Raw genomic sequence first — 16,611 nt, forward strand, 5'->3', positions numbered from 1 at the left:
CCCGCCCACCCCCCCTTGCCGCTAATGCTCACATGTGTTACCAGTGCCGCACAATGGATCTGGCTGGGGTAACTTGAACCCTCCGCCTTGAATGATTAGCTTTCTCCACTCCGTTTTTCAATACTCCGGATAGAGGCAAGGAATTTAGGTGCACTGGGCAAAGTGACATTGGGCCTCACTTTTTTCTGCCAGATAACCCTCTGCCTATTAGTACGAGGAATCCGCTGAGTCGCTAATGGAGAAATGTACTTAATTCAGTCACTAAAAACAGGTTGTTTAAGATAGTGATTGCACGAAACCTGGACCATCGGGTCAATCCTGGTATTTTCCATATACAAAAGCACTGACTCTGTGTTGACTGGATCACAAATGTGCAAATACAAAGCCGGTGCAATGCACACAGCTGTTCTGCGTTAGTATAGTCAGCAACTGCCCCGCCAGGATCCGTTTGCTGTTGCGTTATGAGCATATCCGTGTAACCCGCAGTTGCTAATAAAAAAAACGTATTCTGTGTGAAATAAATCACGACTAACGGTTTTTTGTGTGGTTCCAAAGTAATGGTGCCCCATGTGATCCATATGCTATGATCTGTTTTTCTAAATCTTGCTCATGGGTGGAGAAATTGAAGGGCAAAAGGCTCTATTGGCATCCCAGCCAACCACAATTAAGAAGCTAGGTGATCGCGCTGGTGGGCATAAGGCAGTTTCAAAGCATGAAATATCTAGGATAATAGCTATGTATGGAGCAGAACTGTCTTTGGGATCGAACATTAAGACATTGCCCTGCAGTGTCTCTGCTCTGATGCAATGGGCAACACCCTCACGCATTTTCCCATAGTCTAACCCGACATTGAAAACCTAAATCTTAAGGGCCTGTTTAAGTTATTCCACGCTTATGGCACCAGAAATCATCAGGGGTCCTCCAGTTTGGTATTCCAACGCTTGATTGACACGCACATGTTTGCAGATCTCCATGAGTTCTGTCGTATGGCGGTCGGAGGATGCAGTAAGTCTCCAAACCCCACCAACTTCTTCATATTGCAGGTGTGGGCTCTCTTTCTGGCTCAAGAAGGGATCAGCATCCTTCATTAGCATATCAAGGTACCCTCTGAAAAAAGTGGGGAGACTCTGTCCACCTGCGTGTACGCTACGTGCCAGGGCCCACATTTTGTCTAGTGTGCTTGCGACACATTGGGGGAGGGCAGCTTCCTGCCAATTTTGACACCAATCACGTCTGTTCCCCACAGTATCAACATATTGTTGTTGAACTTGCGACTCACACAGGATCATTGTGGTTGATGGATGCATGGACTGTGGCAGATCTGCGACTTACAATGCCAATCAACATAAACGTTGTGTCTTGACTCGAGACACATTTTTAAGTGCTTCTTTAAGCACTTAAAAAGCATCATTGTTAAAGTTGAACTTATTGACAATCTAGCCAAAGAAAATTGAACCAACATGCTTTCCTGCTGTAAATTAATAGACAAATGCAAGCAAAATTATTATTGAACTTCCCTGTGAAACACAGCAGAAAGATCTTGTTTTGTTGCTTGGAAATCGGGAGAAGCACTCCTTCTCAGCAGTGGCTTTTACTCTGGTGTTGCCCCGTTGTTGGTGCTTCTGCTGGCTGTTATCTTGTTTTCAATGTCAACCCAACCTGGTGGGGCGGTGCTTCCGGTCATTGTATTAGCAAACCTGCCCCGGTGATGCCATGCAGACTGACTGAAGTAGTGTGCGGGCATGACCAGCACTGGCACCTCCCAACTCATTGTTCTTCATGAAAATGTATAACTAGCATTGCCGCATCAGTGTGGACCACCAGGTTCATGAATGACAATGAGTCGGCGCAGGATGCAGCAACGCATCGCCATTGCACACTGTTGCTCTTTGTTGTGTGGCTACTACTGACTGACAGATAAAATAATTGATGTTGCCAAAACACCACATCATAATCATAGTCTGGAAAAATGTGCCAGGCTCAAAAATAAGTGCCAGGGTTGTGCCATCGCAAACACCCCCACAAATTAAGCACTGCTAGCATGCTTAATATTTTAAACATTACTTGGAGAAATCCTGTGTTTTAAAAAAAAATGTTTTAATGTTTGCACAGAAGTTCCGATTTTTACTTTTTTATTGCCAACATTTGGTGGAACGTGTTTCAGATTTTTGGATACTTTTCCTCCTCTATCTATAGGCTAAGAAGACCTAAACCTACAGCAATCTAGCCCCACTGGTTTATTTTGTTATATATAGATATACCTACTGCAACATATTTTGGCAGGCAGATAACGTATTACTTTAATGAAAGCTTGATGTATGGTAAGGTAACACTCCTCACTCAGTATTTAAAGCATCACTTTATGCCCTTTATGATCAAGTATTTGTGGGTATGCAGTGTTTCTATAGAACATTTTATATTGAAATACACATATATCGAGTACTTTATAACGAAAACCTGTATACCGAATGTATTTTTGGGTGGGGTAAAGGGTTACATTTTTTTGGGAAATGTTTGGGGTGGGTTTTTAAGGGTGGTAAACAGGGGTTTGGTGGGGGAACCTCCCCAAAAAATGCATTCAGTATACAGGTTTTCACTATAAAATGTTCGATATAAAAACATGTAACCGTATTTGTGGTGTTCGTGCTGGCTGTTGAAAAGCATTCAGCATACAATTTCTTTGTATCTATTTTATACCACTAAATGAGCCGTCATATTTATTTATTTAATGAATAGTATTTTATGGGAATACACGTTTTAATTGTAAGATCTACACGTTAGGAAACTCCTGGTCTCTTTATCCCGTTAATCATGTACATTAAAAGGTGGACTGGACAGTAGGCTTGTCAAACGGCCTAATAAGCTCACTTACCTTAGGAATTTGGTTAATATTAGATTGGAGACTAATTCAAACATGATTGTGGAGTTCGCTGTGCATAGGAGTTTTTTTTTGTTAGCTGCACCAAATCATGCCGAACTTCGGCAGGCCTCCCCTGTTCCAAAAGGTCAATCCTTGGGCTTCGAGAACTTCTGACCTGCGCCTGGTGAGGTACAGTGAAGCTACACAGTAACAGCAGAGGCAGTTTCAGGTGTCCTGGGAAGCTGCTTTGCATGCATACCCTTAGTTTTGGTTAAGCTCGCCATGAGGGTTATTTTGCTGACAATAGTAGTTCAATATTGACCTTATCACGGGAGCGATGATATCGAGGTTTTCTCAATGGTGCAGTCCCTAAGTGCAACAGAGTGCGATGAAGTGTGTCCCTGCAGATTTAAAAGTATTCACCTGGAAATGTACCATACATTTTAAAAGGAAATCCCAGATGTGCTCAATTAAGAAAGTGATATTGAAAAACAGAGTTGCTAGGAAAGTTCTGGCTTCTCTGGCTCCCCTTTAGCACACTGCTGTGCCTTGCCAACAGGGGACATGTTTTTCAGAGGTGTTTAAAACCAGCTTTTTTTCTCAGGATAGGTTTTTGGGTAGCCTGCAGTATTTGGCCCGTTGGTTAAATGTGCCAGCCTATCCCGTTGCATTTGATCAATGTTAAAGTTCAGTTGATTTTAGTTTCATCCTGTTAGCAGGGCTTTGAGTGGGCCAGGGCCAGCCTGGGCTCAGCGCTGGCATACTCCAAATATTGCCCATGAGCCAAGGCTCGGCCAGGTCTCTGCGAACTGACCTCCCTTACCCAATTTTGTTAAAAATGGGAGTGACAATAAGGCTTTTCACTGGATGGGACAACTATTGACAATGTTTCGAGTCACACCAGTTTGACATTTGAAATTATATACTTTTCAAACAGGAAAGGGAAATAAGAGAATACATTGTTTGAGTTTTGCCACACATTGTATTCAAGTATTATCATTAGAATGCCTTTAATAGGTATGTATGAATAATGGATTTCTTTCAGAAGAATTGTGGGATTGCATGGTGTACTGACCCGTTTTGATTTGATGTTCTGTTTCCGATTGGAATAGTTTTATTTTTGCTCCATATTTTTACACACATTTAAATCTTTTAAACCAAAATGTTTGCCCTTTCATTGCACAATCTAGATAGATTTGTGAATGTTAGCATGTGCCACACCTATGACTGTGAATACTAGCTTCTGCCACATTTTGATAGAATTGCAAAGATTAGCCTGCATCGCATCTAGATAGGACTGTTAAGGTTAGCAAGCGCTGCACTTTGATGGTATTGTGAATGTTAGCAAATCACACGCCCAGATGTGTGTATATTAGCCTAGTGAAGCCGAATCCAAGTGTAGTTTCCATCCCTGCCTATCATATGCAGAAACCCACTTACTGTGGACCCGGGGCCTTTGCCCCACTTCACAGGACACTCAACTCTAGGTATAGCGTCCATCTTTGTCTATTGTATGGTGAAACGTGGTGTACTAGGAGACCTGGGCCCCTGCCCCACCACACAGGATTCCTTACTCTAGGCACGTAGCCAAACTGTGAAGGACAGGTTCCAGACCTATAACCCACTTACCAAAAAAAGCTAATTCTGCATACCTAACTCATACAGAAACCTACACAACCACCTCTCGCACAGCAATACGCACGCACTTCACCACACCGCAACAGCAAATAAACAACACATAATCCGCACCAACAGAACATGAGGCCTGACTTTGATCCGATACTCGCAAAAAACGCTCAGCACACAGTGTGTACCGAACAAAAGCCGCCAACAGGACACCACCTCTCTCACTGTCCTACTCCCTCTTCACTTTACTAACCCAATCCGCCTTCTCGTTTACAGATCCGCCTGAGCGCCTCAGGACCAATTTCGTTGGTGACAGTGTGCTATACAAATACCTTTTAACATGTAAACTTGATTGGCTCCGTTAGATCACTCCTTTAATTAAACAGGCCACTCCTCTTTTAAAGCTTTATTAGCCAGTTGTGATTTGAGGCTGCCCAAGACCCTGTTTAGTCCCTGCCCCCATATATTGCATCACAACGCTTTAGAGCACCCCTTCGATTTCTTATGCCACTTAAAGCTCTGCCTGTGCCACAGGGCAGTGGCGGGAGGGGGGGTGGCGGCACAGGGCCGAGGTGGAGCTGCAGTGAGTGTAGTTATGTTCTAATCGAAGCCGCTTTACCAAATTATAAGATTGCACGGATCAGCGGGAGAGAGGTTTTCATTGATTAAACCAATATTGTTGATTGCAATTCCTCCATACATGTGCTTCATTGGAAACAGCGCGAGCTTCCTCCAAATCCTCAACATATCTTCTCCATCGGTTTTTACTGCCGAAATGTTACAATGAGTTGCTCTCTCCACTCATGCCTCAGGCATTCTACCTGTGAGTGCCATGAGGTAGTCTGACAGAACATAGCCCGACGCAACTGTTAAAGACATTGCGGGAGTTTGCCTTTGACTAGCCCCACCTCATGGTACCATTTGTCAGTCTTATTGCCGTCTTTCTCAGCATGTGAAATCCTTGTGATGCCAACGTTAGTTAATACAATCCAAGAACTGCAAACAGTGATTTAAAAACCGGCTTTATGGTTAGGTGGGCAGTTTTGCGATGTATTCCTCCCTCTTTCCGAAGTGTGGGGGCAAGTTGTCCTTGCCTCCTCCACTTTGCTGACTGGGGGACATGGGGAAAGGCAAGGGGGCTTATGGGGATTTTCTCCAGTGCTGAGCCAGCCACATTTAAACTGGCGAAAATGGTTCCCACAGGCTTTGAAATGCAAAGGCTATCCAATTAGCAACTGCTTATCTGACATAAGGGTGCAGAAGATGGGGGGGAGCCTTTGTACACATGATTAAATTCACCTGCCCGCTCTTTACCTTTTTGAATTGCGGTGTTCTTGCTTGGCAAGGTGAGACTCTCTCCAGCCAACCTTGCACAGGCCATCTTCTGCATGGAGGAGACAGGGTTTTTATATACGAAGTATAATGGGTTGGCTAGGAGGTGCAAATGCTGTGTACATTCTGTTTAGCGCCTAGGCGAGCCTGCTTAGCTTGAGAAACATACCTCTCAACTCTCCCGCTTTTGACGGGTGTCACTCTCCTTGTAATCAGCTGACGCTCCTGCCAAGCCCCCTATATGCCCTTACATCTCAAAGGGCTCTCACCTGCCAAAAACAAAATTGCGTGTTTTCACCTGCCGTGGTGACACAAAAGGTCAGTTATGAGTCCAACAGCTACACAGGCCAAATGTGTAATACTAAAATACCTGTTATAATAAGTCTGTACATTTGGGAATGTGTAAAATAGAAGATAGAATAACGCGTTTTGGAAACTTAAAGATCCTATATACAGGATGGAAAGTTAAGTTTGTATCGTATGCGGAAGTTGGGTAGGTGACAAACTGTACTAGCTCCTGGCTCTCCAGAGGTAGTGTTGTATCTGATGGGCGCGTGGTGACAGACTGCAACGTTCCACTTTCCATTCTAGAATGCCTCAGTTTTGACAGTTAAGACAGGTCCCGTCCCGTCTTATTACCGCTGGGGTCCTCCTATTTCGAATAAACTTGTGCAAATAACTTCCTCAGTTGGTTTAATCTTTCATTACCTACCGCAGGTATCTTCTGCCTACTTGGCGATGCCCCATACCCATGACATGATTTTAGCTCCTGTTTATCAAAGCTTAATTTCCATCCCTCGAAGTGTATGCCATGGTTGTCAAATGAATATAAATGAGTGTATATTTTAATCTATAAGGCTATATGCTTGTTTTGGGTGTCTGAATGTGTCTGCACTTGGACCTGTACAAATGGGGTTCGGTTGGTATGTGTGGTCAGTAGCAAACACCCGCACCCCATCCCCCCCCCCCCCCCTCCCCGAAACCCCACCCCACTCCATCCCCCAGCATGGTTGCTCTGTGGTCTTCCAGGTATGTTGGACTACAATTCTCATGACTCTTCCACAATGATTGCATTTGCTAGGGCTGATGGGAATTGGTATCCAAAACATCTCGGGTGACAGAACTTTGAAGTTTCCTGTTTCTTTCCCTTTGGATGGTCTGATTTGTAGTTTCTCTCCGGTTTTGAAATTGAGAACATCTAAAAGTCCCAGAATTCCTAGCAAGAACAGGATTGGATGGCCGCCTTGCGCATGGAGACAGGGAAACGGAACTCTAAAGGAGTAACCATTCTACATTTGACATAGTGTGTCCTATGTGCCAAAACCAGTGATGTTCACTTGGTGTTGAAAGCATTTGTCTAATGACGTCTGTCCTTGCTCCCGTTTTTCAGGTACAGGAGAAAGTGGCAAAAGCACATTCATCAAACAGATGAGGATCATCCACGGTTCGGGGTACTCCGATGAGGACAAACGCGGCTTCACTAAGCTGGTCTACCAGAACATCTTCACAGCCATGCAGGCCATGATCCGAGCCGCCGAGACTCTCAAAATCCCCTACAAGTACGAACATAATAAGGTGAGTCACTTCTATTGTTTCCCCACCCATTACACAGGCATGCAGTTCAGTTGGTGTGTACATTCCAATTGTATTAGACTAACACACATTGACACATCCATATTTTTCAGTGTAATGTGTTTGTGGACCCAGGCGGGTCCCAATTCACTTTACAGCAAAGGGCGCGTTTCCCACTCACTTGCCGCTTGTATCTCGCATTGGTAGAGAAAACCCTCCAGGGGAAGAGCACGGCTTGGTCCTTGGCGCACTCTCAGAATCCCCACTGTGCTTTGCTAGCACCGTTTTTGTAAAATAACCGTGTACGGCAATAGCAAAGGACTCGACCCTTTTTTTATTCTTCTCTTATATTAGATGGCTCTTGATTTGGGAATTGATGCATAAAGTTATCCTTCTGTCCAGGAATGTTTTTTCAGTCCTCGGACCAAGAGGGTGCTGGGCTCAATTTGGCCAAATTGTCTACTGATGCATGTGAAGTTGAGAGCACAGATTGGCCACCTGGCATTGAGATGACACATTGAAGCAAAAATAAACAGCATTGGCAATGCCAACAGTTTGAGCTTTTGTGTAGGTATGGCAGAGGTACTTGCCAGGCACAACCATAGTGGTATTAGCTGGCCATTGATGGTAGCAGGGGCAAATGGTGCAAGTATCTGGGCATCTAAAAGCAGTGCCTGGCACATGCCCAATACCTATACCCAAGCCAAAATTGTTGGCTTTACCGATGCTTGTTTTAACAGGACTTAGGCGAAGGAGACACACAGTGCTTATAAATAGTGCTTGGAGGTAGACCTGGTTAAAGACATTTTTATTACACCAGAAACAGGTTTGCAGCTCCAGTAAAATCATTAACTCTGGGAAGACTGCTTTGAAAAAACACTGACAGGCACTTTGAGTGCAAAGTTTGATGGTAAGGCTTAATCAAAGCGACTTCAATGAGTTCCCGTGAGGTGTTTTGGCCGGCAAGGAGCAGGAACTGGGAGGGAATAGCCATAGGGATTGGATTAGCATGGCCATGTGCAGTCAACTGGTGGGCACATAACCAACCAACACCTACAGGCTGTGTCACCCTCTCATATGCCAGCCCTCCCTATCTGGCCTCTAACGCAATCGTTTTGGCTTATAGGTGTTGTAAGCGACATCTAACAGCCCAAAATAAAAATGAATGGAAGAAGAATGCGCCACATTAACCACCCATCCCTATTGCGCTTCCCATGCCCCAACACGAGCTCATTTAATGCCGTTTTTCATAGGTATTTTGCACCTATGTTTCTTGATTTTTGTATTTGCGAATTGACAGTGGTTTAAAATGAGCTTTCCGTTTTTTTAGGGGTAAAATGTAAAACCTTTACATGCGTGTAATTTGCAGGTGCTAGCTTGAATTTCTTTTGGCCGCTTATCTCATGAGGCTTTATGGCAGGCAGAGCAGTTGAACTTCATTGCGTTCACATAAGAAAAGCAACTCATTATTTTATAGCCTTATCGTAAAAGTGCAACATTTTGTTTGTCACTTAAAAGCTGCTCAACCTGCTATCTTTGATAGTCTTATTTGGTGATGCAGTGTGGCTGGCCACACTCGTATTACACGGATGATGGGTGTTTCAGCGTGTTGCACAAGTGTAGCCCACATTATGTTTAGCAGGCTCTGCCCAGCACTTTCTCGAATACCTGTGCATGTGCGCACAGTGCATTGAACATGTGTGAGGGCCAGAGAACTATTGGTGCAGGTTTGGTTTTCTCCTCTGGCTTTGAAAACCGTATTTTCTGAGTCTTGCATCACCCTACATCCCAATCGTGTACTTTAATTGGAGAACCTACAGGAAGAGTTTAGTGTTGCTGCTCTAGGTGCAGGGTTATTGGGACCCTGGGTGTGTCCGTGCTTAAATGCATATCCAGTCGACTGGATATGGCAATCAGTTAGAGAAACATACATCAGCTTCAAAGACACTTCATGACGGGCTGCAGCATGCCCCCTAAAGGCAGTCTGGTGATTCGTGTAGTGTGTGACTGCACAACCCCTGACGAGGTTTCCCCCTTTGTGGGACCACCCTGGAGCCCTCACCCTGTAGCTTGGAGAGAGGGTTCCAAACATCCTGGCCTCTCAAAGGAGATCTCAGAACAGGACCTCAAAGAGCAATGTGAAGAGATTGACTGAGCCTCCAATATGACAGTCAGTCTCTAGCAGTTGAATTTGGGCTCCTAGGTCTGAAGGGCTTACCGAGACACATGCTTCAGACAAAATGTAAATATGGTCTATAACCTGCAGCATGTCTGTGGTTCAGGAGTTTAGTCGACATTTAAAATAAGTTGTGAATACGGGCAACCCAAATGCTTACAGAACATAAATGAAGGTGCTAACCGTCACTACAGGCACTGTCTGGTATTTGGTTTATGTTCAATACATTCATTATAGGAATTTCTAAAATTGAGTATGTGGAGGCATTGTTTGTTTTACATAGCCTTTAAATGAGGCGCCACCCCAGGGTCTCATGCCTTTTGTAAATATATTCCATTGACCATGTAGAAAGAGTTCAAAATGCAAGGAAACATGTGTGGCTACTTATCAGTGCAATTGTGTTTTCTCATTTGAATATATTTTCCAAACATACAGATTAGTCTTGGGCACTGAAAGGCTAAAATAGTCAATATTTTCAAGTAAGCATGCATGCTCGTTAAGATACGCATTTCTTTTACCCAGGAATCGATGCAAACATTTTTGAGTAGAGAATACGGAAATTAAAATGTGTATAATGCTGGTATCTACTCAAAAATAGCTGTAGTGTACGTAAGTATCAGTTAAGTTTAATCTGATGGCTGGTACCATCAGCAAAGCATTTAATATACAAAAAAACACATTTTTACATTGGTCACGCTGCCTTCACAACACATCGGTCAATAAGATCTCAAATAAAATATTACCCTCGTTCCTCATCCCCCTTTAGGGAATCTGGTTGCTACAAAAGTGCATGTAATATGTCCCTTCCAGGCTTTTTGCAGAAAAACTTGAAACTTAGTTTTTCAATCAATGTAGAGTTGATTACACTGCACCTCTCATGCGCAACTTGCATTCAATGCCATTTCAGGCTGTATGGTTGGACAGCGAACCACAGCTCTTGTATGTCCATTCTTGTAAACTGACCAATTTTGATTCCTTTTTGTATTGGTGGTGTTGATGAAATTCAGTGTTTGGCAGCATTTTTTGTTTACCAAAAGTCTTCAACATTGCACAATGTGGTTTCTCCCTTTCCCACCTGCCCCACTCCATCCCCTTCACCCTTCCTATTAAGCCCTTGTGGAGCCACTGGAACAGTGGTTCTCCCACCTCTTTTTCACCCTACATAGTCCTCCCCTTTCCCCTATATTTTGCCATATTTCCCCTGCGCCCCTCTGCTCTGGTAAACTATCTTCTCCATACTCCGGCTGTTCTCCGTGCCAATTTGCTAGGTTGCTGTCATTGGAATGTCTCTCAAGCCCCGTTTCACTGCAAGATCCCTCTCAACTACCATCGCCGCAATTGCTATCAGCTTACTTTCCGACCTATTCCTTTCTAAATCACTGCCAATATGTAACAACATTTTGGGATCCTGCAGGACCGTTCTGCCCAATACTCTCTCGAATTTGCAAAGGACTGCCTCCCACAAGGCCACAATCCGCCGACAGTTCCATAGCATATGACAAAATAACCTTTCCAATTCCTCACACTTGAGGCATGTAGCCGTCTCAGCACTACCCATTTTGTGCAGTTGATCCCTCGAGTAATACACTCTACGCAGGATTTTACATTGGATCGGCCACATCGGAGATGACATATTCACTTCCCTTGCCGCAACCAGGGCCTCCACCCATTCTCCACTCCAAGTGTACGTACCCAAGTCCCTTTCCCACTTTCAGCTGTGTCAGGGGGTGTTTGCTGAGAAGGTATTGATAGTTTGATATAGCACAGATATTCCCTTTTTAGGTAGAGCTTCCATGAACAGGTTAACCTCTAGAAGGCGATGATCTAGAGTGTCTAGATTGCCCCCAAACTGCGCTGGCACCGCATGTTCCAGGCATAAATATGTATAGGCCTCACCCTGTGCCCAACCCATGCTCGTCCCTTAGCTCCTGGAATTACAAAATTGTGTTCTGATCAATCACATGCCCTACTTTGGTTATCCCCGCTCTGGCCCACCGTGATTGACTGCCCAACTTTATGATTTCCCGCAGGACCTGATTGTCCCATAAGGGATAAAATCTTGTTGTCCTCTCGTTCCAACCCATTGCCCTTGTGGCCTCCGCCCTGATGTGCACTAGCCTTTGACCAGCCGGGGGTAGCTGTCACCATCCCATGTTCCCATATAAGAATTGCAGTGGGTGTACCCCCTTCACCAGATCCAGTTCCAACCTTGTGTGTGGGAGTTGCCTCCCCCTGTACAGCCATTCATTTGCCATCAGGTGGGATGCCCAGTAGTAGTATTTTGGGTCTGGTAGCCCCACGCCCTTCCCACGCCGACCTAGTCAGCGTGCCTAGGGCAATACGTGGGTTCCTATTCCCCCCCCCCGATCAGTACATTGATATCGAATTGTTTGGGATACGCACTGGGGTATTCTGATGCAGATACAGCAGACTGGGGAGTGCTAGCATGTTTATTAGGTTAACCTTTCCAACAGGGTCACCAGCAGGGAGGCCCAGTGCCTGGTGTCCTCACGCAGTCTAGTGATTATTGGACCAATGTTACATTCCCAATTTTTTTTTGATTCTCTTGTCACTTGTATTCCTAGATATTTAAAGCCCTCCATTTCCACCTTTAAGGGGCAGCCCCTTGGTATTGCCTTTGCCCACCCCCCCTTAACTGGAATGATAACCAATTTCTCTGCGTTGATTTTTAAATCACAATGGCATTGATATTTCGCCAGTGTCTCGATTATCTTCGGACGTGTTCTTGCCGGATCCCCCAGATACACTGTGTCATCTGCATATAAGCAGATTTGATCCTCCACAGGGCCACACAAACCCCCAAATAGATTGGTTGGCTCTAATCTCCTCTGTCAGGGGCTCTATTGCCCTGAGGAACAAGGGGGGCAACAATGGGCAACCCTATCGGGTGCCCCTCTTCAAGCAGAATAGGTGGGACCCATGACCGTTGACCTGAACCCGGGCCATTGGTTGCGCATTCAGTAGCTTCAACCAGCTTATAAATTTGGGCCCGATCCCCATCCAACCCATCACCGGCCAGAGAAAGGCCCATCCAAAAGAGTCAAAGGCTTGCTTGGAGTCCAGTGCCATTACCACTTGTGACTTGTTTAATAAATCAGACATTGCCATGGCATTTTGGAGCCTTTGTAAGTTCATTCGAGTTGCTGTGCCTGGCACAAACCCACACTGATCCGGGTGTATCAAGTTATTGATCAGCAGGAGTAATCTGTTGGCCAGGACTTTAGCAATGATTTTTGTCTCCACATTCAGTAACCATATTGGTCTATAGGATGGGCGCTCTTTCAGGGGTTTGCCCTTCATGTGGATGACACATCTTCCGGCTGGTATCCCTTTCCTCCAAATTTACAGTAACATTCCTAGCATGAATCACCCACTTTCCCCCATATACACCTCTAGAACTCGGCAGGGAACCCGTTGAGTCCTGGTGCTTTTCCGGCTTGTAACCCCTGCACTGCCCCCAGGAGTTCTTCCTTGGTTATGTCCGTCTCCAACCCTAAAGGTTTTTGTTCCCTCAAGTACGGGAAGTTCACATTGTCCGAATACCTATCTATCTCCGAGGTCGGGGGACGCAGGGCTTCCACATACAGGGTCTGGTAGTAATCAGCGAAAGTCTGGGTGATCGTTTCCCATTCTGTATTCCCTCCCCCATCTCGGTCCATTGCAACCCTAGCTCACCTCACCCCTTCTTCCCTTCTTTCCAGCCATGCGAGCATATGCTCCGTCCCCTTTGCCCCAGGTCACATACTTGGGCCCGCTTAGTCAGGTGCGCTTGTTGGGCTGTGTCCATCGCAACCTCCCTATACTCCCTCTCGGCCTGAGCCATTGTTCTCTAGGTTTCCAGCGATGGAGCCTGAGTCTCATCTGCCTCCATTACCTCCCTCTCTTTCACCCGAAGCTTGGCCTGTCTCTCCCTTTCGCATGCTCCAGTTGTGCACCTGGCTATTCCCCCCCTTATCCACCACCTTATTAGCCTCCCATAACGTAGCTCCACTTCCGACCGTCCATGGTAAGGATGAAATACTCCTCAGATCCCTCCTGAATGGTATCCCTGATAATTACCTTCCCCAAGTGATAGGCATTCAGCCTCAATTCCCTTGCCCAAACACACTCCTTCCCAGCAAATCAGGAGTGGGGAATGTTCCGACAGTCCCCATGGCAAGTATCGTGCCTCTGCCACCCTGCCTACTGCCGTGCATGGTACGAGCATAGAATGAGTCATGGACCCCAGAGTGGTAGGAGAAATGTATCAGAGTCGGGGGGGTTTGGGGGATGTCCCTCTATGCGTCCCAAAAACCTGGTTGTCACTAGGAAGGATGCGAGTTTGCTACTCTTCTCCCCCCCACCCCCCCATCCTCAGGGCACATCGCTCCCTTGGACCAACGGTCCAACCCCCTGTCGGTAACATCATTAAAATTACCCCCACCAGTGTGAAACCAGCCCTGTAAATCAGTAACGGTGTTTGGAGTCTTTCTGCATTTACGAGGGTGCAGAGATGGTAATGATGAATACCGTTCCCCCCCCGTCCACCAGGGTTCTAGTAATTTCCACGTATGCCCCATACCATCCCGGATACTCTTCTACAGGGGTAACCCCACGCTCTGGTGATAATCCCTCCTACTAAGTGAGGATGTATAACATGTATGTCAACAAAAGGAAGGAATATACAACAAACTATATCAAACAATGAACATGTCCCCTCAGAAAGCAATTTTAAATAACAGCCGCTACACCAATATAGGCTGCATTATGTATTCTCAATGGACATAAAGCAGTATTGTCAAAAAATATCATTTTTAATATATTAATCTCTAATTCAGCACAAGTAATACAAAAATTGTTTAAAAAACATACACATAACATAGTCATGTACATGTTAAAAACATTCCACCTTACAGTATCGAAACATTTATGCCGACAAATAGATCAGCATAACACAACAATGGCAACTTAATTGATCTCATTTCCCATTGTGTGTCACAGCCCAATTTATATAAGTTTCTGTCCTCTGTGTTCTCAATAACCGGACATTCATCAGGGGCAGAAGTAATCCTGTGCTTCAGGTAGATTCTTCCTATTCAACCAACAACTTGCTATTTCTCTCCTCTGCTAATGGCCCAGTCCTGTCCCCTTTCTGCATCCACACATTGTTCATAGGACATTTTGCTCTGGATCTCTGCATACATTGAAATGTCCTCTGCACCATGCACAGCGCACATCCTTCACCATACCGTCTCCATCCCTGCAGCTCCTCGAAGGCGGCTTGCCTGGCTTCCTAGCCGCTGACTGTCCCCGTGGGGCGCTCCTCCAGTCACTCCCAGGCCACACAGCTCCTGTGCCCAAATGATATTTTTTGACAATACTGCTTTATGTCTATTGAGAATACATAATGCAGCCTATATTGGTGTAGCGGCTGTTATTTAAAATTGCTTTCTGAGGGGACATGTACATTGTTTGATATAGTTTGTTGTATATCCCTACCATCCCAGACCACCTTTTTGACCTGCAGGGGTACTGATTTGTACACTAAGAATGCCAGCACCTTATACTGCCCCCCCCCGATGCATTTACATATTGAACCCAACAGTTGTCTTTCCTGAAGCAGGACAATATCTGCTTTCTGTTCCCTTACATGTCTCATTACCCAACTTCTCTTTATTTTTATCAAGCATGCCATTGATGTTGCACATCAGGCATTGAAGCGTTCTATGTGCCATTTCTATCACATGTAGCACGTGACCCTCCAGCTTCATCGAGCTCACTGGTGCGATCCTTTTTGACCACGGTATTCCAAATTGTGCTTTAAACTTAACTCTTGTCCACTCCCTACCCATACTTCTCCCAAACTAGAAGCATCTGCCGCCCCACTAATTACAAACAGACCTGCACCTCAACCTAGGGAGCTGGTATTTAATGTGGGGGGCTACACGCTTGATGTGCTCCTACTCCCACGCCCATGCCGCTGGCTGTCCCATTCATTACTCATAGTCCCAGTCCTATTAGTTCATCCATCCGGCCTGTTCATATGAGTCCTACATGCCGGTTTTCTTGCCAGGATGTGTCTTGCTTCCACCTATTAGCGTCCTATGCTCTGTGCCTCTTTCTGACATTAGTCCTCAGGTTGAGGAGGGGTCGTTTCTGCCCAGTCCCAGGCCTCGGGTGGCCTGGTGAAAAAGCGTGCCCTCTATGGGCTGCAAACGCGCTGAGTGGCCTGGTAGATCATTGCATATTTTACTCCCTTTTCTCGAAGTCTACTCCGCACTGCGTCAAAGGATTGTACAGCATGGTGAAGACTGGGTACACTGCCACCACCACACCATTGTTTCTCAGCTGGCCTTTTGGTCATGCTGCTTGAAGAATGGCATCTCTATCGCGATAGTTCAATAGTTTTGCGATCACTTGCCTTGGTCGGGTGCCCTTTTCCTGGGACCTGGTGAGCATGTTCAATAGAGAAGAACCGTGACAGTCAGTGTGACCCTGTCGATTCTTGGATCTATTTTTCTAAAAACAACTCTATAGAGTGCTATTCGAATAGATTGTGTCCTCCAACGTATTCCACATCTTTGACATGTAATGTTCACAGCTGTGCTACTACGGAAATCTTTTGGCAGAGGGCGTCCTGCGTCGATGACGTCGGGTCGATGTCACTTGAAGGCCTCCGTCGAGGGCGACGTCACTGGATGTTATAAATAGGACGCACCACAGTTGTAGCCTCAATTCCATTTTTTCGCAAATGTGCTTGCTTCGAGAACTCGGTGTGCCTCGTGTTTTCTTAGAGAATGTCATCTTCGTCTACCCCTCCGACTCTGCGGTCTGGCTTTAAGACTTGCCAGGACTGTAAGTCTAAGATGTCGATTACGGACCCGCACCACATTTGTTTGTGGTGTCTGGGCGAGAGTCATGACACTGACGACTGTTCGAAATGCCAGTCGGTGACTGCTAAGGCCTTTTGGGAGCGTAAGGGGAAGTTACAGGTAGGTGGGGTTTCCAAACCCAGTAAGTCCTGAAAAGCTGCGATAGGGATGTC

The 16,611-nt window shown here is 45.6% G+C and overlaps 1 protein-coding gene across 1 annotated transcript in view; it reads left to right on the forward strand.

The window, feature by feature from the left end:
• LOC138510337 (guanine nucleotide-binding protein G(q) subunit alpha) overlaps positions 1 to 16,611 on the forward strand; it is a 1,105,397-nt gene that overhangs the window by 521,743 nt on the left and 567,043 nt on the right. Inside the window, exon 2 of the mRNA XM_069625902.1 lies at positions 7,209 to 7,393. Coding sequence (XP_069482003.1) covers positions 7,209 to 7,393 — 185 coding nt within the window. The remainder of the gene's footprint in view (positions 1 to 7,208; positions 7,394 to 16,611) is intronic.

Source organism: Ambystoma mexicanum, chromosome 6p (genome assembly GCF_040938575.1).
Source record: "Ambystoma mexicanum isolate Mex_15411 chromosome 6p, UKY_AmexF1_1, whole genome shotgun sequence".
Taxonomy (NCBI): Eukaryota; Metazoa; Chordata; class Amphibia; order Caudata; family Ambystomatidae; genus Ambystoma; species Ambystoma mexicanum.